We start from the raw sequence: 21,225 nt of genomic DNA, 5'->3' as shown, positions 1-21,225 counted from the left end.
AAACCCCACGTCCGAGGCTGTATCTTACCTGGAAAGATTGGACTAGTTCCAAGAGAGAAGAGGGCTCTCCTAACTTAAACTTAGGGGGCCCTTCCAGGACCATCGTGTACCAGGGGTGTTTATCCATGTCTTTCTCCCTGAGACCCTGGAATGCTAGGCAGTGGGCCAGATCAGCTTCCAGGCTCCTGGGCCTGTGGAGCCTCGTTTGAGGCCCTTCCCTGCTCTTGGGCTAGAATCTTTGGACTCCCTGCTACAAGAATGAGCTCAGCTGCCTAATTGTGGTTAAATATGGAAGATCACCCTGCCCCAGGGATGCAGCTCCAACACCACCTTTGTTTTGGAACAGAACAATGGACCACTAAGAGGTCACTCATGCCCAGGCTGGGCAGACACAGGAGGGGGGCCTCAGGATACAGGGATGTATCATCACACAAGTCCAGCCCAAGCCTCAGGCCCTGGGTGGCTGGCTGTGACAGAGACAAATTACAAGGTTGGGGTTTTTGGCTTGGACTTCAAGGACCAGGGGCTCTGTCTCCCTTCAGCCTGGCTATAAAGGGTAGCCCAGGGTCTCCATCCAGTCCAGACCCTGTTACTTGACCTGAGGATAACATGGCCACCACTACCAGCATCCGGCAGTTTTCAACCTCCGGCTCCATTAAGGGCCTTTGTGCTCCTGGTGGAGGCATCTCCCGAATGTCCTCTGTCCGTGTTGGGGGTGCCTGCCGGGCTCCCAGCCTCTTGGGAGGTGGCAGCTGTGGCAATATGTCGGTCACATCCTCCCGCTTCTCGGCGGGCTTGGGAGGAGGCTATGGTGGCGGCTACACCTGCAGCCTGGGTGGGGGCTTTGGCTCCAGTTTCGGTGTGTCGGATGCCCTTCTAGGGGGCGGTGAGAAGGAGACCATGCAGAATCTCAATGACCGGCTGGCCACCTACTTGGACAGAGTGCGTGCCCTGGAGGAGGCCAACACTGATCTGGAGGTGAAGATCCGTGAGTGGTACAAGAAGCAGGGCCCGGGACCGGCTCGTGACTACAGCCCCTACTTCAAGACCATAGAGGACCTGCGGAACAAGGTGGGTGCCCCTCACCTACCTTCTGCTGCCTTCCCAAACTCCATTCCCACAGCTGAAGACCTCCTCCCTCCCCGTCATGGGCATCCATCATTTGGCTCTTCATCTCTCCCTTTCTCACATCTCTGGAATAACCCTGAGCCTGTGTGTGTGTGTTTGTGTGTGGTATCCTGGGCTGTGCCATCTTTGGGAACTCTCCAAGAAGATGGAGAAGGACTTGTCTCTTCCCAGGGAGTTTATTGGGGGGTGGGGGGCCGGGCGATAGAGGAAGGCTGGGAGAGCTTCAGGACCGTGAATGCGGCCGTGGGCATTGCAGGTGTGGAGAGTAGCCTGGTAAAGGGCCTGGGAGGTGGGCGGTGTCTGGTATGGACGCCGCGACATGAGACCGGGCATCATCATCTTTCTCCTGGGGCTGCTCTCCTGCAGCCTCACCTTTCTCCAGGTAGCCCCCCTTGGTGGATCGCACTTGTCCTCTATCCCAGGATCTTGATGTTGCAGTCAACATTTTGTTGTTCAGTCTATGCCCTGCTTCTTGTGCGGACTTCAGAGTCTGTGTGTTCTCAAGGCTGCCTTAGTTGTGGGTCTCCCTTCCTATGTGGCGGCTCCTCTGGGGGTTCTGCTTTTTCAACTCTGGAAGCTAGCCTGATAGAGGAGACTCTTGTTGGCCTCTTACATACTTTCTTTTCTTTTTTTTTTTTTTTTAATCTTTTTTTTTTATTAATTTATTCTTGTTACATCTCAATGTTTATCCCATCCCTTGTATCCTCCTATTCCTCCCCCCCCCCCCATTTTCCCATTATTCCCCTCCCCTATGACTGTTCCTGAGGGGGATTACCTCCCCCTGTATATTCTCATAGGGTATCAAGTCTCTTCTTGGCTACCTGCTGTCCTTCCTCTGAGTGCCACCAGGTCTCCCCCTCCAGGGGACATGGTCAAATGTGAGGCACCAGAGTACGTGATACTTTCTTGATCTCTAAGAAAATAGCTTTGGTGTCTGTAAAGGTGGCTGCTCAGGTCTTAGCACAAACTTGCTCTGGGACGGTTTGGGCACTGAGCCCTAGTGGAAAACAGGGGTTGAGGATCACGGAGAGACAGGCTGGCCCCAGACTGGTCCCAGGAAGCTGTGAGGCCACCCTGAATTCTGGGGTAGAGAGCCAGCCCTAAGGCAGCCCAGCGAGGGGCTTCCGTCGGCTCCTGCCCGGGTCCTCCACCTAGCAGGGCATTTCTATAATCTCCTTGGAAGCAGAGTTCCTAGCTGTGCCAGATCAGATACCAGGCTTTGTTGGGGCAGCGGGGAACCCAGGGGAGTCCTGGTGAGTCAGTGCTCTGCACTTTGGCTTAGTCAGCATCTCACCATCATCCTCAGAGCAGAGGCCCCGCACACCCCCATCCCTCAGTTTCTATACCCTACCCTCAACATTCTGGTTAGGCTTCCCGGGCACACTATATACCAGGTACCTGGGTACAGGGACATCCAGGTCTCTGCAGGCTACAGATGATAAAGTTGAAGAAAGGAAGCAAGTCAGCCCCTAGGCTCAGCCTGACCAGACTACTGCATGGAGCTTAGGGCCTGGAGTCGGGTCTTGGGGGTGGAGGACTGAGGTAGCTGCAGATGTGGGATGGTTCCCTGGGGGGGACATCTTCCTCTTGGGTCAACCTTAAACCACGACAATCTCTACCTAGCTCCTGCCACCAGGTGAGTTTTTCTTCTGTACTTCTCTCTCCCTCCCAAACCCAAGACTTGTTTGGGACCAGCCTGAGGCATTTCCAACAGTTTGGACTGCCCTGGTTTTGAGCAGGGGCCGGTCATAACCTCTTCAATCAATTAATTAGTCACATAATTAGACAAATACACCCTGGGGCCTGACTCTGGGCCAGGTACCATGCCCAGGCCTGAGGAATCCAAAGAGAACCAGACAGGTATGGCCTCGTTTCCAGGCTGCTCTGAGTCCACTGTGGCCGGGGGTGGGGTGGGGGGGACTAACAAAAACTGTGGTGGAAACTGGGATAAGGTTGTCCCAGAGAGGGAGCTGAGGTAGCAGATGTGCTATAAGGGAGGCTGCAGGGAGATGCAGGGGTGGGGAGTAGCTGGGGGGAGTTGCAGGGCTTTTTGGAGCAGGTAGGGGTGAACCTGGAGGTGAATTTAATTGAGGATAAGGCCTAGGCAGCTTAGACAAATGAATGTCACTGAGTCATGTCCCATTGCTCTAAGAGCACTTGGGGGCTTGGCAGCTCCTGAAACAACAGTTGGGTGCTCAGAGGAGGAATCCACAGGGACACTTGTCACCCTTCCTCTGCAAGGCCACATCCAAGCAGGGTACAGCAGAGCCTTCTGGGGGGGGCGCTCTGTGGTGGGTGCTTGCTCATAGCGCTCACAATCACCCCCAGATCCTGGCGGCCACAATCGACAACGCCAGCATTGTGCTACAGATTGACAATGCTCGCCTGGCGGCTGACGACTTCCGCACCAAGTGAGTCTGTGCCTACAGCCTGCCCTGGGGAGCTGGTGGTGGGCTCTCGCTCTACACACACAGCACAAACACGGTGTATGGACCGTGCCCGCTACCTCCAACCCTGCAGGTACGAGACAGAGCTGAACCTGCGCATGAGCGTGGAGGCCGACATCAATGGGCTGCGCAGGGTGCTGGACGAGCTGACCCTGGCCAGAGCTGACCTGGAGATGCAGATCGAGAGCCTCAAGGAGGAGCTGGCCTACCTGAAGAAGAACCACGAGGAGGTGGGGCCATCTTAGGAGACGTTAGAGAAGCCTGTTGTGGCACTGGGAACCACAGAACCACTGCAGGCTGGGTCTGTGGACTTGGTCCAGTCCTCATCACCAGTGGGTTCCCGGTCTGGTGCTGACCCTCAGTGAGCCTTGAGTGAAGCTGGAGGCCCCTCCTCCCAAGAGACTTCCGCTCACCCCTGCAGGCTTGGCTGACTGGGCAGAGACAGTTAACTCACTAATGAGTGAATCAGGCTAACACACAGTGCTAATTATTGTAATTAATTGCAACAAGGCGCATTTGCCCAGCATTACAACTGCTGTTACTTCCACTGACACTGAAAACATGGCTGGGAGAAGGAGGCTCTTGCCTTTTTGGCAGCAAAGAGATAGAGGCCCAGAGAAGGTCAGAGACATGTGTAGCACTGCACAGTGACCCGATATCCATTCTCACCCACGTCTGACTCTACCTCTCTTCTACTCTCCATCCCCCGACTGCTTTCTCTAGAGACTTCTGAGTTTCTATGTCCCCAGAGTGCCGTCCAAGGGTGGAGGCCTAAGAGCCCACTTGGGACTCAAGTAGCCTTGTTGTCCTGCCTTTGTGGCTTCCTTCCCGGCTCAGCAACCAGGGCACCCAGAAAGTGTTTCTTTGAACTTTGAGGCCAAGTGCTTAACTCCTTCTCCCCACCAGACCAGCATTGCTTAACAGGGTCTGGCTTGGAAGGACGCTACCATAGGGTGGCTAGCTCCCCGCTTATGCTATATAGGGCTGATGGCTAAGGGGCAAGGCCACGGGGTCAGGAAGTAGGGCGAGGCTGTCTTCGCTTTCTGTCCCCTTTACTGGAGAACTGTCAGCTTTCTCTTATTTCACACAAACTGGAAAGCAGATGGCAGGCATGCTTGTGTCAGGGTGTGTGTTGAGGGAGACTGATGGAATCCGTAGCCCACTGGGTATGAGGCATGTCGTCTGGCTGCAGCTTTACATGGCCGTCCGTCTGTTTCCCTGAGGACCAGGATCTTTCCCCACAATGGCTTCGGGTGATCTCCTGTTGTACTCTCTGCCCAGGAAATGAATGCCCTTCGTGGCCAGGTGGGCGGGGATGTCAGTGTGGAGATGGACGCAGCCCCCGGTGTGGACCTGAGCCGCATCCTGAATGAGATGCGAGACCAGTATGAGAAGATGGCAGAGAAGAATCGCAAGGATGCTGAGGAGTGGTTCTTCACCAAGGTGGGTGGCAGTGTGGGACAGGCGTGCTCCTGGGTGGTTACCGCTCATGACACCTGCTGGTGTGGCTGGGGTCACTCTCAGACTCCTTGGAAACCACTCAGAGCAGTGCTCAGGCCTTAAGGTAAATGTGAGGCCTGGAGATGCTCAGACACTCAAGGCTTTCCCCTGCTGTGGTTATGGCTGTGGCCTGGGGAACGGATCCAGGCCACCCATCCTGGCTCAGGCTCCACCCACCACAGGTGTTTGCTGCACGTGTGTTTGTTTGGATATGTAGGTCGTGTCTTGGATAAACACCTACTGAGTGAACATCTGTGGGTTCTGGGGACAGTCGCTAGCACACCAGTAATCTCTGGTGACTGCTTTGAGGTGTTGTAGTTCAGCAAGGGCCCCTTGCAGGCGCTAAGGGACCTACATGCGTTCCCTGTGGGGCACAGAGGGCCTCTGGGTGCAGGTGACTATGAGCTCCTCTGAGGCCAGGGAGGGGTAGCTCTGGGAGGATAGGGCTTAGGGATAGCTCCCATCCTTCGTCCCCCTTCTGAAAGCCTCCTTTAACTCTGTGTTCCCCCTGCCTTCCAGACGGAGGAGCTGAACCGTGAAGTGGCCACCAACACGGAGGCCCTGCAGAGCAGCCGGACGGAGATCAGCGAGCTCCGCCGCTCTGTGCAGAACCTGGAGATCGAGCTGCAGTCCCAGCTCAGCATGGTGGGCCACTGTCCCTGTCCTGCCTGGTTCTTGTCACTTCTGTTGAGCCCTGCCACACTGAACCCCCACTGGGGGAGCCAGAAACAACCTATTCCTGCCACACTGAACCCCCACTGGGGGAGCCAGAAACAACCTATTCTGCCCATCCCATGGGTCTCTTTTCTGTCCTAGTTTCTTCCCAGCGGTCGTGGGAATACGTAGAAGTCACCTAGGTGGGACCGCTCTCGGGGTGTCTTGTGTGGGGAAGGGTCCAGCTCTTGTCTGTCTTCACTCTCTGCCTGTCCCTTGGACCACAGAAAGCATCCCTGGAGAACAGTCTGGCAGAGACAGAGGCGCGCTACGGGGCACAGCTGGCGCAGCTGCAGGGCCTCATTAGCAGCGTGGAGCAGCAGCTGTGCGAGCTGCGCTGTGACATGGAAAGGCAGAACCACGAATACCAGGTGCTACTGGACGTGAAGACGCGGCTGGAGCAGGAGATCGCCACCTACCGCCGCCTGCTGGAGGGCGAGGATGCCCAGTGAGTGGGGGGTGGGGGGTGTGGAGGGTGCGGGAGTGGGGTGGGGAGGGCCAAATTTAGGCACCTGGCAGGCCGGGCTGGACACTACTTTATCCAGGGAGTGTCAACAGTTAGATATGAGTGTGGAGGTGTATGGGGGTGAAGCGGAAAGGGCGTGCGTGGGCCTGGCTGTGAGGATTGTCATGGGAGCCATCTGAAAGCATGTAAGCGAGGTCTTGTGGGCCGAGGGGAGCCACAGAGTGACATGGAGCAGAAGGCTGGTCATCTAGATCTAGATCTTTGGGAATATTTACTTCAGCTACGGAGGGAAACATGGGCCAACGTGGAAGTGGACAGAGAGGGGAATGACATCAAGAGGCTGGAACAGGGACTCTGGCCAGCTGACAGTTCTCCAGAGCTAGGGGTGGGTTGTGTGGACAGAAGAGAGGGCCTCCTAAAGGCAGCGAGGTGGGGCGGCCGAATGTGTGTGTGAGCATGGCTCACCGTTGATTCTCAATAAACGCCAAGGGGGATACGTGGAGGGGTGGGTAAATATGACTCTGGGTTTCTGGTTTGGATGATAGTCTGCTGTGATTGGTGACATCATTAACCAGGACAAGGTAAGGTGCAGGGCAGGTGACACTTTGATTTGGAGCTGGGAACATTGATCAAAGTCTCCATGGGGAGCCAAGAGTGCCCTGGGGTCTTGTGCTTAGCTGCATAGTCTAGCCTTTGCTTCCAGTAATAGTGAGTTTTGTCTACAGTCTAATCGGTGTCTCTTGTTTTAAAGAAAGGAATCATATTGGGCCCCTCAGGATATGGAAAATCCACTTGTGCAGTGTCACCTTGTAAATCCTGGTTTAGTGGCCACAACGTAGCCACAACAACACGCCCTTGGCTATTTCTTTCCTCCCTCCTGTTTTGAGGAGCCTGTTCCGTTTGATCTTTGATTCGTTCGCTGTGAACTCCTTGCTATGATCTCCCAATCTGTAGGATCTCTCTTACTCTTTTGGGGGCACACCCTAGCAGTGCGCCCAGGGCCTTCTGGCTTGTGACACCCTGGACTGACAGGTTTCCTTCTCCATGCAGCCTGGCCACTCAATACTCCTCATCCCTGACCTCGCAGCCCTCCCGAGAAGGTAAGGGTCGATCCTGTCCTGCATACGGAACATTGGGGGAGATTAGCGATGCTATAGGCCGGGTGGCAGATTGGGTAGGGGCTCTTGCCTGAGGCTTCCTATGCCCCCTCCTCTGCCATCTGTAGCCATGATGACCAGCCGCCAGGTGCGCACCATCGTGGAAGAAGTCCAGGATGGCAAGGTGGTCTCCTCCCGAGAGCAGGTGCATCGCTCCACCCACTGAGGTCCCTTTCTGCACAGTGATAGACTGGCCTCAGGGGTGTAGGCTGAAGCTCCTTGCATCAACTGCCATGCCTGAGCTCCCATGAGCTAGCTGTTGCCTTCTGGGTCTGCTTTGTGCTGCCCCTTACAGAGAGGCCTCTTGGGTTTTCCTGAGGCACTGCTAATAAAGCTTTGAAGAAGTCTGGTCCTTGAACTCGTCATTTGTCTGGTGGTTGGCTCGGGTAGCGTGGGCTGAGAGAGGCTGGGGAGAGTTCACTTAAGCGTCTGGTATCGCTTGTCTTCTGCCTACTGGCTCTGCCCACTCCATCTAGGCCTGGGCTGCCTTTGGAAGTCAAGAGGGAAGGAGGCAGAAGGACTGAGGGTGGAGGTATGGAACATCCTATTTCTAAGAATCTGCCTCTGGGGCTGTCTCCTGGTGCGAGTCCCTGGGAGGACCTGCAGATGTGCTGGGCCCCACACCTGCTGGAGAACACTTGCATTAAAACAAAGGGACAGGGGTCTGTCTGGGAAAGGTGACTTTCTTGGAGTGGTCGAGGGCCTTGATGGATGAGGGGGTGGCAGCCTGGCAGTCTCAAAGCCAGCCGGAGAAGCCAGACCGGCTCTACCTGGCTCCCTGGGGGTGTGTGTGGGGTGGGGCGGCTGTGTTTGTGAGTGTGGGGGGCGTCCTGTTTGCTTTGGTGGCTTGGCAGCTCCTGGGCTATTGGGGAAATCTCCCAGCTGCTGATGGGGGTTGTCTAGACCTGTCTGGGAGGAGGAACCCATCTGCAGTCTGAGACAAGACCACATTCGCCCAGCAGGCCTCCCAGGACCCTGGGACCTAGGGCTGGGCTTAGGACGGCAGGTGGGGCTAAGTGGATCTATGGGGTGGGGCCTGTGGCCCACCCTGGGGAACCAGTTATGGTCTTTGTCCTGGGGAACCTTGCAGGGGTTGGGTGGGGTGAGATTAACAAGGGATATCATTTAGTTTTTTTCCCCTGGCTGTGACCTGAGCGGTCCCATCCTCTTCTGAGGTCTCTCAGGATACAGAAGAGGGTAAGGAATATGGAAGGAAACAGCCCCTTCATGGTCCCCACAGACTCCTTTTAATAAGGCACCCTTCCCACACAGAGCTCTGTTTTCTTCTGACCTTTAGCCGAACTCTTTTCTGCCCACCTAGTCCTGGAAGCTGTACTGGGAGGAAGGAAGTAGGGAAAAGTCTAGAAGGGAACTCTGGGCTTCCTAGGGGACCCAGGGATGGGGACAGTTTCAGAAAACTGGCCAGGGGGAGCCCCATGCTAGGATGTGTCCCTGGGTGTTGGGGCTGCTTACAGGGGTGACTCTTGGGTTGGGGGTGTTGTAGCTGAGAGAAGAGCCAAGGATTCACTGTGCCAGCCCACCGCTGGAGTGAACTGGGCCTGTTTGGACACTGCATTCCTTGCTAAGCCCCGGTTTCCTGCCTGGGTTGGTAACTAGAGGCTCTGAGATAGTTTCTGTGTTGTGTGGTGGGCCTGGTGGGTTTAGACCCAGATTTCAAGTCAGGATGGGTAGATAGTTTTTCTGACTCCCCAGTTCCCGGACCCAGGCTTTTTACATGTGTGGGATGGCACATTGACTAGGGAAGCCAACTCGGATTAGGGGGTGCCTAACTCCCCACCTCATTTCCCCATCAAGGGTGGCAGCTGCCTGGGAGGGCTGAGTGAAGATGACGTCGCCAGTTCCTCATGTCCGTATTAGGTCATGGGAAATCGTAGCTGGAGGGCCTGCCTGAATCACAGGTGACAGGTCTGAGACCAGAGACAGACAGACAGACACACATACACACACACACACGATCATGTCACCTGGTCCAGGGTTTGGTGAAATGAGGCAGAGCCCCAGTGGTGGGAGGGGAGGGGGCCCATAGCCACCTGGGAACTGGCTGGTGGCCAGTGGTGATGAAAGCCCAGGGGAATGGAAAGAGCAGAGAGCCTGTTGTAATCGCTACGCCCACTGGCTGCTCTATAAAAGAAGCGGGCGAGCCTCAGCGCAGCACGCACCTTGGCGCCTCTCTTCCTCCCAAGCCCTCCAGCTCCACATCCGTTGCCCGCTGCCACCACCATGACCACCACCATCCGCCAATTCACCTCCTCCAGCTCCATCAAGGGCTCCTCTGGCCTGGGTGGCGGCTCATCTCGTACCTCCTGCCGACTGTCTGGCAGCCTGGGTCCAGGCTCCTGCAGGCTGGGGTCGGCTAGTGGCCTGGGCAGTACCCTTGGGGGTAACAATTACTCCAGCTGCTACAGCTTTGGCACTAGCAGTGGCTATGGAGGCAGCTTTGGGGGTGTTGATGGGCTGCTGGCTGGAGGGGAGAAGGCGACCATGCAGAACCTCAACGACCGGCTGGCCACCTACCTGGACAAGGTGCGAGCCCTGGAGGAGGCCAACACGGAGCTGGAGGTGAAGATCCGGGACTGGTACCAGAAGCAGGCCCCAGGGCCAGCCCGTGACTACAGCCCTTACTATCAGACCATCGAGGATTTGAAGAATAAGGTAGGGCCGCTGGCAGGAGGAGCATAAACCATCTACCTTTGGCCTTCATCAAGGCCTGTAGTCAACTGGAGCTGCCACGGAGCAACTGGGGCCCTAGCTTGGCTTCCAGGAGCTTGTTTGACTAAAGCCCTCCCTTTGTGGGGCCAACTGACTCGGCCAGGAACGAGCTGGCATCATGGGACTCCTTTACAGTGTCTGTTTCCTCCTGGGGCTGTCCTCGTGCCATTGATGTCTAGATCACGAGGGTATAGGCAGAGGGCTGGTTCCAGAGGGTGGAGCTGGATTTGTGAGTGTCCCACTAAGACAAGGGGTGGGGATTTTGGTGGTGGGCTCCATAGCAACCCTCAGAGAGGAAGTGGGAGGGGGTGGGGCAGGAGAGTCTCATGGGAATGTTCTAGGGGATTTTTCTTTTCTGGCTTGCTTGGTTTTCCTTTTGTCCCTCAAGATGGTGGCTCAGCCATCTCCAAGGTGAGGTTGAGGACCACAGCCCAGATTCACCAGGGGTGGTGATTTGTGGTGTGGGAATCTTACTGGCTATTGCTCCTCTAGCCATCTTTTTTTTCGGGGAGACTCCCAGTGATGCCTTCTGGGGTGTAGAAAAACCAAGGGGTTCCTCACAGCCTCTCCAGGATTTCTGGAGTTCAGGGATAGCCTTTGCCCTGAGGATATTCTGGCATTGTCTAGCTCCCTGCCCCTCCCAGCCTGAGGCCTCCTCAGCTCTGAGGCTGAGCCTGGTACAAGGAGGGGTCTGCATGAGCAGGCAAGCAGTAGGGTCAGGTTTCAAGTCCCAGCTCAATAGACTCCCCCGTTTCCCACCTCTGCCAACAAGTACAACATTGGGTAGGGAGTGGCTGGCAGGAAGATGACTTTTCTCCGAAGGCAGTGAACCCCAGCCTCCAGCCAGGAAGTCTGGCTCAGAACATGGGCCTGGGTTGAGCCACCCTAAACTTAATGACCTAATGGCTTGCCACCTCCCCCAGATCCTTGTGGCCACTGTGGACAATGCCAGCATCCTTCTGCAGATCGATAATGCTCGTCTGGCAGCTGATGACTTCCGTACCAAGTGAGTCCCAGCTAGAGGGTTACAAGCTGAGGGCACGGGGGTGGGGGGCTCCCTCAGGGCACCTGTCCTTACCCTATGACTTCCTAGAGGACAAGGGCAACAGGTTCTGGGAGCTCTGAGCTGAGCCCTTAGTTGGATGAGCAAAGGCAGCAACTTCTCAAGGGGGAGGGGGGAAGAGGAGGCAGAGGAGGAGACAGGAAGGCAGGAAGCATGGGGTCGTGCCCTCATGGTGGTAGTCCTGGGCTCAGCGTGCAACTCGCTTCCATTCCACCCTCCGATTCTCTTCCGTATGTCCTTTCAGCTCTGGCAAAGGGAAGGCAGGGATGACACCAGGACACGAACCTGTGTGTTAGAGCAGCCTGGCCTGAGGTCTCTGGTTTTCACTGCAGGTTTGAGACGGAGCAGGCCCTGCGCATGAGCGTGGAAGCCGACATCAACGGCCTGCGCCGGGTGCTGGATGAGCTGACCCTGGCCAGAGCCGACCTGGAGATGCAGATCGAGAATCTCAAGGAGGAGCTGGCCTACCTGAAGAAGAACCACGAGGAGGTGGGGGGGGCAGGGTCAGGAGGTCAAAGAAGATGAGGAGTGGGTGGCTGAGCCCTGGGGCTGGGCTGCGGTTGAGAGCGTGGGAGAGAGGGCTTGTTGAATTTAGTCATCTGATAGGGCTGCCCTTTCTGTACAGTTCTTGTTCCTGTGGTCCAGGGCTTCCATGCATCCCTGAATCTTAGGGACCTGCTGGGCCTCATAGAGGCCTTCTCTCTTGCCCCTTGCCTCCCTCACAGTGACAGCAGAGGAGGGAGATGCTCAAATGCTTGCTTTAGTTCCAATTCTTAGATCTGGACTCTACACAGGCATTTGGAGATTGGAAGGGAAGTTTTTTTTTTTTTTTTTTTTTTTTTTGTTTTTTTTTTTTTGCAGGGGGTGGGGGGAAGGGGAGGCATGGGTCTGGAATCAGATGTGTCTGGGGAACCCTTTTTCTAATGAGGGAGGCACGGTCTGATGGTAGGGGTAGAGTCCATACAGAGCAAACAAACAAACAAACAAAGTCCATCGGAGGGTCAGAGGGAAGAGGCTAGGCAAATCAAAAGACCTTTGGGAAGAGGGTCAGACCTAGCTGTGGGCTAGGGAAGGCTTGGGAATGTAGAGCCAACACTGGGCCAGAGGACCACATCTTCATTCTCTCTTCTCATAGGAGATGAATGCTCTGAGAGGCCAGGTGGGCGGGGAAATCAATGTGGAGATGGACGCCGCTCCTGGCGTGGACCTGAGCCGCATCCTGTCAGAGATGCGTGATCAATATGAGAAGATGGCTGAGAAGAACCGCAAGGATGCTGAAGATTGGTTCTTCAGCAAGGTGAGAGCAGCTGTAGTACATGGAAGGCTGCAGGGTCCTGAGCCCCAACAGTAACCCGCCATCTTAGGGATGCCCTACCTTGTCAAACTGTGTGGACTCTACAGAGTCAGGATTGCTGATTGCACCACCAGAGCTGGTGTTAGCTAGTCAGTCATCTGGGGGATGAGTGGGAGGTGCTTCGTGGAATCAAGGGAGAGAGTAAAGACCCTGGAAATTTCCACCTTTTCTTTAAGAAGCCAGGAATCAGTTTTAGGACTGGGCTGCATGCCCTGGCTGGTTCTTAAATTTTCTGTTCTATTGCCTCCTACATTTTAAGTGAGCACGTTTCAGGGCTTGGGAAGTGGGGAGCTTGGGGACAAGAGGGATAAAGGCTCAGGGGAGATCAGGACGGTGGTCACAGCTAAGGGATGTAATGTGACTAGATCCAAGGTGCCTGTCTGAGCCCTGGGCAGTGGGGACGGACGATGGAACATCTGACTTGGGGGAAGGGTCCAGGCTCATGCTTCCTGCCCTGTGTCCTGTTTGTAGACTGAGGAGCTGAACCGTGAGGTGGCCACCAACAGCGAGCTGGTACAGAGCGGCAAGTGCGAGATCTCTGAGCTCCGGCGCACCATGCAGGCACTGGAGATTGAGCTGCAGTCCCAGCTCAGCATGGTAGGGATGCTGGCGCTTATGCACACGGGGATGGGTCCAGCACCTGGGAGGCAGCTCTGCCACTCTCACTGACCATCGCCTGCTCTCCTGCAGAAAGCATCCCTGGAAGGCAGCCTGGCTGAGACAGAGAACCGCTACTGCGTGCAGCTGTCTCAGATCCAGGGGCTGATCAGCAGTGTGGAGGAGCAGCTGGCTCAGCTGCGCTGTGAGATGGAGCAGCAGAACCAGGAGTACAAGATCCTGCTGGACGTGAAGACGCGCCTGGAGCAGGAGATCGCCACCTACCGCCGCCTGCTGGAGGGCGAGGATGCCCAGTGAGTAGGGGGTCCACCGGGCTAGGGCCTTAGGGGTGAGGAAGGGACTCTTAGACCTCATCTAATCTCTCCATTTTTTTTTCCAGCCTGACTCAGTACAAGCCAAAAGAACGTAAGTATCTTGGTGACTGAAGGCTGGGGTAGAGGGGTGCATAGGCCAGGAAAGCCACTAGCACATTGCTGGGCTAGGGTCCGTCCCTAAGGAGATTCAGGATATGATGGCTAATCCTCAGTAGGCATAGGAGGAATAAACCTGTTAGGGCTCTGAATTGATGCTCAGAGGAAAGATCAGAGGAGGAAGACTGGACTGACGAGAGAATGGAGAGAGGACTGGTTACCCTGGAGATGACAGTGTGACCAGTAGACTTCATCTGATCAGGAGATGCTCTTTGCTCCTGGCACCCTATAGATGGGCCAGAGCCGTTTTGTCTCTGGGGACTTAAGCCTAGTGGGAGGTAGGGTCCTGGTCCCTGCGGGGCCTCTAGGTCTCAGTCTTGTGTGAGGTGAGGGATATGTGGTCTTAATTCTGGGACTTCTAGTGTAACAGAGATGACGCGGGTCTGGAGTTCGGCTTGGGTATCTCCACGAGGCAGAGGAGATGGGAACACAGTCCTAGCATCAGACACTGCAAATCTCACGCAGCACCCAGTCTCCATAGCCATGCTCTTGAAGGTCAGAGTGGGCCAGAACCAAATAGCCTGTCCAGGGGTCCACAGCTCACACAGGGGTCTCAGCAGAGTACAGAGCAGAAAGGAAGCAGGAGAGGGCGGGAGGGGTATACGCAGAGTGTGATGTAGCGCTGTGAGCAGAGACTGTGCATCATTTGAGAGAGGATGGAGTGGGATGCACTGAGGGCCAAGAGTGGTTTTCTTCATTTGCTCATGATCTGAGCATCTGTTTCTTTTGCAGCCGTGACCACCCGCCAGGTGCGCACCATTGTGGAAGAGGTTCAGGATGGCAAGGTCATCTCATCCCGAGAGCAGGTCCACCAGACCACCCGCTAAGGACTCAGCTCCTTCTGGCCAGCTCCCTGAGGCTGCAGAAGGGCAACTTCCCTCTCTGCTTGGCAGCCCGTAGCCCCTCCAGCATCAGTTTCCTGCTTTGGCCTTTTCCTAGCACTTTCCTGCTCAATGCCATTAAAACTTGCTGATCTGAAGTGAACCGTGTCCTTTGTTCTGAATGCTGAAATGACCATGATGACAATGAGTGGGTTGTGTAGGGTATGGGGGGCGAGCAGTCTGTGGAAACCAATCACTATTCTTGTAGAGAGATAAAGGTCATGGGTCAGCTTAGCCTGTTTTGCATCCCCTAAAGTCATCTCCCCTTGGTGGGGTGGATGGTTCAGGCTAAACCAGCCTTGGAGTAAAGTCAATGCATCAGGGGTGGCCCTAGGTAGCCTCCTCTGGTCCTGTGTGTAGTCCCATAACCTCAGGCAGTCACAGTCTCTTCCTTCCGAACAATCTCATTTCTCATCCATAAATGGATGGGAAGATCTCAGGTGCAGGAACCTGATTCCCCAGGGATGAGTCACCCAACCCCTGGCTCCACCCTGAGAGAGGGGGTGGGCCAGGATGGGGAGAGGCTCAGATGGACTGAGGGCTCAGGCTCCTATGGGAGGCTCATGAACCCACTAGAAGGGCTTTCATGGCCATAGGGCCCGTGCTTCTTGGAAAAGGCAGGCTCCTAGCGGGGACAGGAGGAAGAATGGACTCTTTTTTTAGTTCAGTGTCTCCTCAAGTGGTTAGTCAGCTAAGGGTAGGGGTGACCCGGGGCCCCATGTAGTGCTATGACAGGGAGCATTGACCTCCCCCCACCCCCCACCTAAGTGGTTGATACCCTTGATTCCCCACCTGGAAGGAAGGCGAGGGAGGGAAGCAGATCCCTGGGAAAAGAGAAGAGGGACAGTTCCTGCCCTAGCTGTAGCTAGGACCCTCTGAATGCCAGACCAGATTCATTCTGGTGGCAGTTGTGAGGAACAGAGTCAGGGACACCCTTGGTACCTAGAAGTCTTCCTTTGAGTATAATCTAGAAGTCCCTGGGCAAGGTAGTTGCTTTCCTGGTTTTCTTCAAGCACTGGGGATAGCAGAAGAAGTTAAAAAAAAAAAAAAAAAAAAAAAGGGACTCCCTGTCTAAATTCACTATAGTGATTCGATTTGGGAAAGGGGGCGGAGAATCTTGAACCAGCACCTTAAGATACCTGCTCTCTCCCAGTGCCAGGTGGTGAGAGTGGGACCTAAGGGCAAAGGCACAGGAGGGGTCAGAATCCCAGAGAACTTATGTGGTGGGAGCTTGAAGTCAGGGGAGGTTGTCACGAGACAGCTGTGGACAGCGGCAAGAGCCCCGGCTGCTGGAGTGTGAGGACCTCGGGTGGGTCTCAGGCCCTTCCTAGACCTCAGAGGGTACCGTATGCCATGAGAGGTGAGAGAGCAGTATTAATGCTGATGTGAGGGTGTGAGTTTCTTCTTGGGCTGCAGCAGCATCCGAGGGACTCAAAGCTGCGCAGGCTCTGTGCTGATCAGCTTCCTGAGAGCAGAGTCAGCTCGGATGGGGGCAGGAGGGCAGCAGGTTCCCTCAGCCCCTGCTGTACATCCGGCCATAACCAGAAGAACCAGCCTGAGCCAGGATGGCTCACTCTGGATGGTGAGCTCATTTGTCTGAACCTCAGTCCCAGGAAGCCTGGAGAGTTGGGGAGAGGTGCCTCATTGAATAGATAGGGATACTGAGGCTCTGACAAGCCATGACTCAGCTTGTCTCCTGAAACTTGACATATCAGGTCAGAGGTGGAGTGGGGGAGGGACAGAAGTGGACCCCACTCTCTTCTTCTTACCTCTCCTCAGCTGTTAGGCAGGAAGGGCTTCCCCCTTCTGGAGACTCCTCTTACTGGCATGAGGAGGAGTCAGTGTTGTGGGGACAGGACACGGTCCTGGACTGTGGTCCTCTCCTAAGTGAGTAGGTGGTTATGTGTGTGCGTGTTCTGCGGGAGACGCCCATGGGAAGAACACATGCCTCTGTCCACAGCGTGAGGTCAGACTGCTGTATCGCGTAGCTCCCTAGGGGATTTGTATGGAGAACTTTGGTGGCTTTGTCCCAGGGCATGTCACACAGGTCCTGGCTACAGGGCATAAGTGCCAGAGCCTAGATTGGAGACTGAGTGGCGAGACTCCAGCGAGTGTTTGCTGTTGATCTATACCCAGTCTGCCCACCCCTCCAACTCCCATAGTCTGGTAGAAGCGACAGCCCTATGCCACTAGTAGCCAGGCCTGAGACTCTTCTTCCACCACACTGACTCCCGGCTGGTTTCTGCAGAGAGATGGATGTGGTGAACCGCACTGTCCATGGTACAGCCTGTGCGGAGCCCTGCACTGATCTAGGGGAAGAATGGACAATGACCTGCGGGGACTCAAGGACCTTCACACAAGCTCTTTCCTGGGGACTGCTGAGCAGGGCACAGCAGTGGGCCTGACAGTGTCTAAGTCAATCTCTTTGGGGAGTTGAAGTGGGCAGAGGTCCCAGGGCAAGGCCAAATTCCAGCTAGACAGAACCTTAGGCTCCCTCAAGGGCCCCTTGTTTGTGACTGGTGTGAGGGCCCATGACAGCCTTGCTCTCAGGAAGGGACAACAGACATGCAGGAGAGAGAGGATCATAAAGGAAGGCTTTGATCTATGTAGATTCCTTCTGGATCCAGGACCAGTCACAGAACCAGGGTCTGGGATGGACATTTGTTCACCCGTGAGGACTTTGCTCTGTCTCCTTACATGGTTGCACATGACTAAGACCCAAAGACACAGCACTGGAACTGTCCTTACCAAACTTTCTCACCAATCTGTACATGTGAAGGGCTTCTCTGTCTTGTTCTTTGAGTCAGTGCCTTGCACATAGTGGGTGCTTTATAGACCCCATTGAATAACTGCAGCAATGCTTAGTGGCCTACGCGGTCCTTGCTTTATCTTGTCTTTACTCTAACGCGCCCATGAGACAGCAGTATTATTTCCACATCCGAGAGAAGAAAACTGAGGTTCCCAGAGACTGGGCAGGCTCGCCCCTGCTTATCCCTGAATCCAGGCTGCTGTGTCGTGGCTCGCCACATGTGCACCAGGGGCTGGGGGCTCTGCAACTGCCCCTCTGCTTTATTAGCCTTCCTAGACCCCTTCACCTCACAGCTCCCAGAGCTCCCTCCTGCTTCTCCAGTGTGGGAATCCCCTGGGGGAGCTTGTAAAAGAGTCCCAAGACCAGGCTTGTCTTGGGGAATGCTGAAGCAGGGGTTGGGGCAGGCAAGGAGTCCTCGTAGAGATTCTGGTGATCCCTCGTCCGGTTTGGGAACCGCTGTGAGTTGAGGTGTGGCATTGGCCAAAAGATGTTTCCTGACTGCTTCAAGTGTGACATGACTTCATACCTCAGAAGGGGTGGGGTGAAGGGCGAAGACGGGGGAGGAGTTCGTTGCCTGGAGGTGTGCCAGCCTGACCAGACTTGGTGCCCATGACCTGTAGCTTAGTGGTCCTGGTTCTGAAAACTTTGGAACAAATATGCATCAGTAGCACAAAGGAGGTGTCTCCTACTCCTCTGCTGTCTTGGGCCACCCGAGGCCCAGTCACAGCCTTGCCCTGCCACCATCCTTCACACGGTCAGGAACAGGAGGGCAGATTCTTCCTTTATAGTTGGGTCCCCCCCCTTGTGTATGTGTATGTGTGTGTGTGTGTGTGTGACTTTTCCAGGTGTCTCCTGTGGTGGGTATGGTTGGGGAATGAAGCACCACAGAGCTTTTATACCACCTGTGTTCCTGACTATGGGCTTCTCGCCAGGGCCAAACGATAACTTTCATTTAAGACTGGACTATGTGACTATCTCCTATTCCCTAACTTCTGGGAGTTGGAAACAGTACACGCTTGTGTGTGTGTGTGTGTGTGTGTGTGTGTGTGAGAGAGAGAGAGAGAGAGAGAGAGAGAGAGACAGACAGACAGACAGACAGACAGACAGACAGACAAAGACAGAGACAGAGACAGACAGACAGAGACAGAGAGACAGAGACATAGTATTGGTACGAGCCGTAGCTTGGCAGTTGGACCTGGGTTCAAGTCTCTGTCTCATTTTTTTTTTTTTTTTTTTTTTTTTTACTGTTAAACCTTGGGCAAACATTTTCATTTTCTCTAGTTGATGCTTGGTGGTTTCTGGTCACCAAGATGTCCATTTCCAGTCCTAGGGGAGATGGGTCTGTAGTTGGACATGAATTCCAGGCCTATTCAGACATCAACAGACTGCTTGCCCCCTGATTTTGAGACCCTTTTGCCAAAATTTGGGGGTTGGGTGAGTAGTATTGGGTTCCTTCTAAATTTGTTCTTATTAGGCAGGAAGTTTGCTTCAGAAGGGCCTGACTGATGGGACCCCAAAGATAGCCCATAAAGAAGGTGGGTGGGCCAGCTCAAGGAATAGGATATAAGGATAATGGTGGTAGCGGATTCCACATGGGCGGCCTCAGGACCCCCAAAACACATACAAGAGACAATGCGGGCTGGTGGGCCCTGCTATTTAGATTATACTAAAGCAACTTCAAGACTTACTTTTCAGGATGGGTGGTGGCTCATGCCTGGAATCCCAGCACTCAGGAAGGCAGAGGCAGGCTGATCTTTGAGTCTGAGGTCAGCCTGGTCTACAAAGTGAGTTCCAGGACAGCCAGGGCTACAGACAGAAACCCTCCCTGTCTTGAAAACCAAACCAAACCAAACCAAACCAAACCAAACCAAACCAAACCAAACCAAACCAAACCAAAAAGAATTAGCTTCCAGGAGAGCACGTGTTGAGGTCTGTTGCTCTTCACCCTAATAATCTTTCATTTTAGGGGTGCTTAAATCTTTAAGCATACTCTTGCGTCTTGTACGATGACTTATCACAGACCACGTTCTGGATAAAGTAGGCTTCTGAGAGACGTGCATGTCTTTTCTAGAGGGGCGCACCCTGGCACAGGCACACGGCAGGTGACAGTGTGAAGGGGAACCAGGTGACAGTCTCCTGTTTGCCAGGGTGGAGGCCGTTGCTGCTCAGCTGAGTGCCCTCCCCTCCTGTCAAAAGTGTGTGCTCTTGCTTTCCTTGCTTGCTCTAATTAAAGCCTTCGCTGCTGGATCTACTGCTGTGTCCCGTCTGAATTCTTCTCTTCTCAAAGCCCAGGCCTGGAGACTGCTGCTAGGTCAAGACCAGAGGAGACTGGAGACCTCTGATTGAATGGCCAGTGGGCCAGAATAAGTTGTGGTGCTAATAAACAAAATTTCCTGCCCCAGAGTAGCTCAGCCTCAGGCAAGACTCTTTGGGCTCCTGTCACCTCAAGAGAGGAATGACAGGGCAAGGACAGAGTCCAGTGCCATGGGCATTGCCCCATGGCATCCAAAAGACTGTCTTGGGGCCCAGCTCCGTCTTTCCTCTCAGGCCAAGGCTATGCCCGCCACGGTTAGAGCTCTTACCAAGCCCCTGTGGGCGGATAGGTGAGAATTGGACTCATCTGGCCCCCTGCCTGCAAAGCATCATGGGAGCCTGGAGAGATCTGGCTTTGTGGCTGTAAGCTTAGTGGCATTGCTTGACTCCCACCCTCCTCATGTTCTTTCTTGGTCCTTCTCACCTACAAGGTTAATTTAAGAAAGAGATGTGAAATTTGGAGGTGCAGAGACAGGTTTGGGATGACAAGTCTCGGGGGTGGGGGGGTCTGATGTTCTGGGAGCCCACTGAGCTTCCTCCTGTGTTTCCACTCCTTCACCTGTAGATTGGTGGTGGGAGTGATGACTCCCACCTTGGACCTGCTTCTCAGAACTGTGTAGCAATCCTGACAGGCATTTCTTAGCACTGTGAGGAAACACGAAAGCCCTGTGTACACTGGATGAACAAAGCCACCAGGCCCAGCCTGGAACTGGAGCCACCAGGAAGCCACTGGGCAAGATCGTTTCCACAGGGAGACGCTGAGTTGGGGGGCAGGGGGTAGGGCTGGGAGCAACACAAACAGATCACGGGGTGGGGGAGCACCCCCTGAGTAGGTGAGGGCAGGAGGTGGCGTGGAGGAGCTGTGTACCAGGAGCGGATACATTCCAAGCATAGGGTTCTTATGCTAGGGGCCAGGGTATGGAAATGGGTGAGCCCGGCAGCAAGGCTGGAAAGGAAGGGGGAAGAGGCTGGCCTCTGGCGTAGGGTCCTTTAGGCATGCTTCTTCATGACTGTTATGTGTCCTAAGAGAACCACGGCCCAGAGGGGTGACAAGATCCTCCCGTACTTGGCAGTGAAGTGAGAGGCAAGGGCGGGTGTGTGATGGCATAGGGTGTGGTTGCTCTGGTGTCCATCACTCTGGACATCCTGAGTGTCTCAAAGGCAGCTTCCCAATCCAAATTAGATGCCATGGGAAAGGAAATCCTTTGATATTTACAACTAGAAAGTCTGCAGCACCCTGCCTAAGGAGCTCATGGGATTCCCGCAACGGCACCCCAAGACAGTCTGCAATGGCATCAGTATGGCTCCTGCCACCTAAGGTTCTCACTGTGGGGCAGGGAGGCTAGACTGGTTGACTCACTGCCTGAGGACGCAGCTGCCACAAAGCTGCCTGCATCTAGCCTCACTGATGCTGTCCCCTCAGGCTCCCAGGAACAGAAGCCGACTCCTGGCCACACAGCCTGAGTCAGTACTGACTCTGATTTGTGTGTTTTTTTTCTCTCGGCCCCACACCCCCAGATCTGGGTGGGAACTCTGAGCCAGCGCATGGAGGAGAAAGAGTCCACCCTGGCCTGA

General features: G+C 54.8%; 2 protein-coding genes across 7 annotated transcripts in view; both read left to right on the top strand.

Annotated features, from left to right (window-relative positions):
• The first annotated feature begins 605 nt into the window (after positions 1-605).
• On the top strand, positions 606-7,758 carry LOC127200384 (keratin, type I cytoskeletal 42). 4 transcript variants are annotated; one of them, XM_051158597.1, is made up of 8 exons: positions 606-1,071; positions 3,457-3,539; positions 3,649-3,805; positions 4,857-5,018; positions 5,595-5,720; positions 6,017-6,237; positions 7,306-7,355; positions 7,481-7,758. In XM_051158597.1, the coding sequence occupies exons 1-8, from the start codon at positions 610-612 to the stop codon at positions 7,576-7,578; spliced, it is 1,359 nt and encodes a 452-aa protein (XP_051014554.1). In that variant the 5' UTR covers positions 606-609; the 3' UTR covers positions 7,579-7,758. The 4 variants fall into 4 exon arrangements, with proteins under 4 accessions (XP_051014554.1, XP_051014557.1, XP_051014556.1 ...); XM_051158600.1 differs by lacking the exon at positions 4,857-5,018 and having other exon boundaries at positions 5,604-5,720; XM_051158599.1 differs by lacking the exon at positions 7,306-7,355 and having other exon boundaries at positions 7,449-7,758.
• A 1,814-nt stretch (positions 7,759-9,572) lies between these two features.
• The window catches only part of LOC127200383 (keratin, type I cytoskeletal 17), a 142,425-nt gene continuing 130,772 nt past the window's right edge, over positions 9,573-21,225 (top strand). The window contains exons 1-9 of one of the 3 annotated variants that reach the window (XM_051158596.1): positions 9,859-9,931; positions 9,976-10,085; positions 11,066-11,148; positions 11,538-11,694; positions 12,341-12,502; positions 13,031-13,156; positions 13,250-13,470; positions 13,557-13,582; positions 14,380-14,626. In XM_051158596.1, coding sequence (XP_051014553.1) covers positions 9,859-9,931; positions 9,976-10,085; positions 11,066-11,148; positions 11,538-11,694; positions 12,341-12,502; positions 13,031-13,156; positions 13,250-13,470; positions 13,557-13,582; positions 14,380-14,474 — 1,053 coding nt within the window. In that variant the 3' untranslated portion in view covers positions 14,475-14,626. Of the gene's footprint in view, positions 10,086-11,065; positions 11,149-11,537; positions 11,695-12,340; positions 12,503-13,030; positions 13,157-13,249; positions 13,471-13,556; positions 13,583-14,379; positions 14,627-21,225 lie in introns of those variants that run through there. The other 2 variants (XM_051158594.1, XM_051158592.1) reach the window with 2 other exon arrangements.

The sequence above is a fragment of the Acomys russatus genome, chromosome 16 (assembly GCF_903995435.1).
Source record: "Acomys russatus chromosome 16, mAcoRus1.1, whole genome shotgun sequence".
NCBI lineage: Eukaryota > Metazoa > Chordata > Mammalia > Rodentia > Muridae > Acomys > Acomys russatus.
The sequence above is the reverse complement of the archived record's forward strand: the minus strand, read 5'-3'. Positions and strand labels throughout refer to the sequence as shown.

Excerpts from the sequence above, each read along its gene's own strand:
- LOC127200384 (XM_051158597.1), top strand. The coding sequence starts at position 610 with ATGGCCACCACTACCAGCATCCGGCAGTTTTCAACCTCCGGCTCCATT. Across the intron at positions 3,806-4,856 it reads TGAAGAAGAACCACGAGGAG|GAAATGAATGCCCTTCGTGG; the intron begins GTGGGGCCATCT and ends CTCTCTGCCCAG. Across the intron at positions 7,356-7,480 it reads CTCGCAGCCCTCCCGAGAAG|CCATGATGACCAGCCGCCAG; the intron begins GTAAGGGTCGAT and ends TGCCATCTGTAG.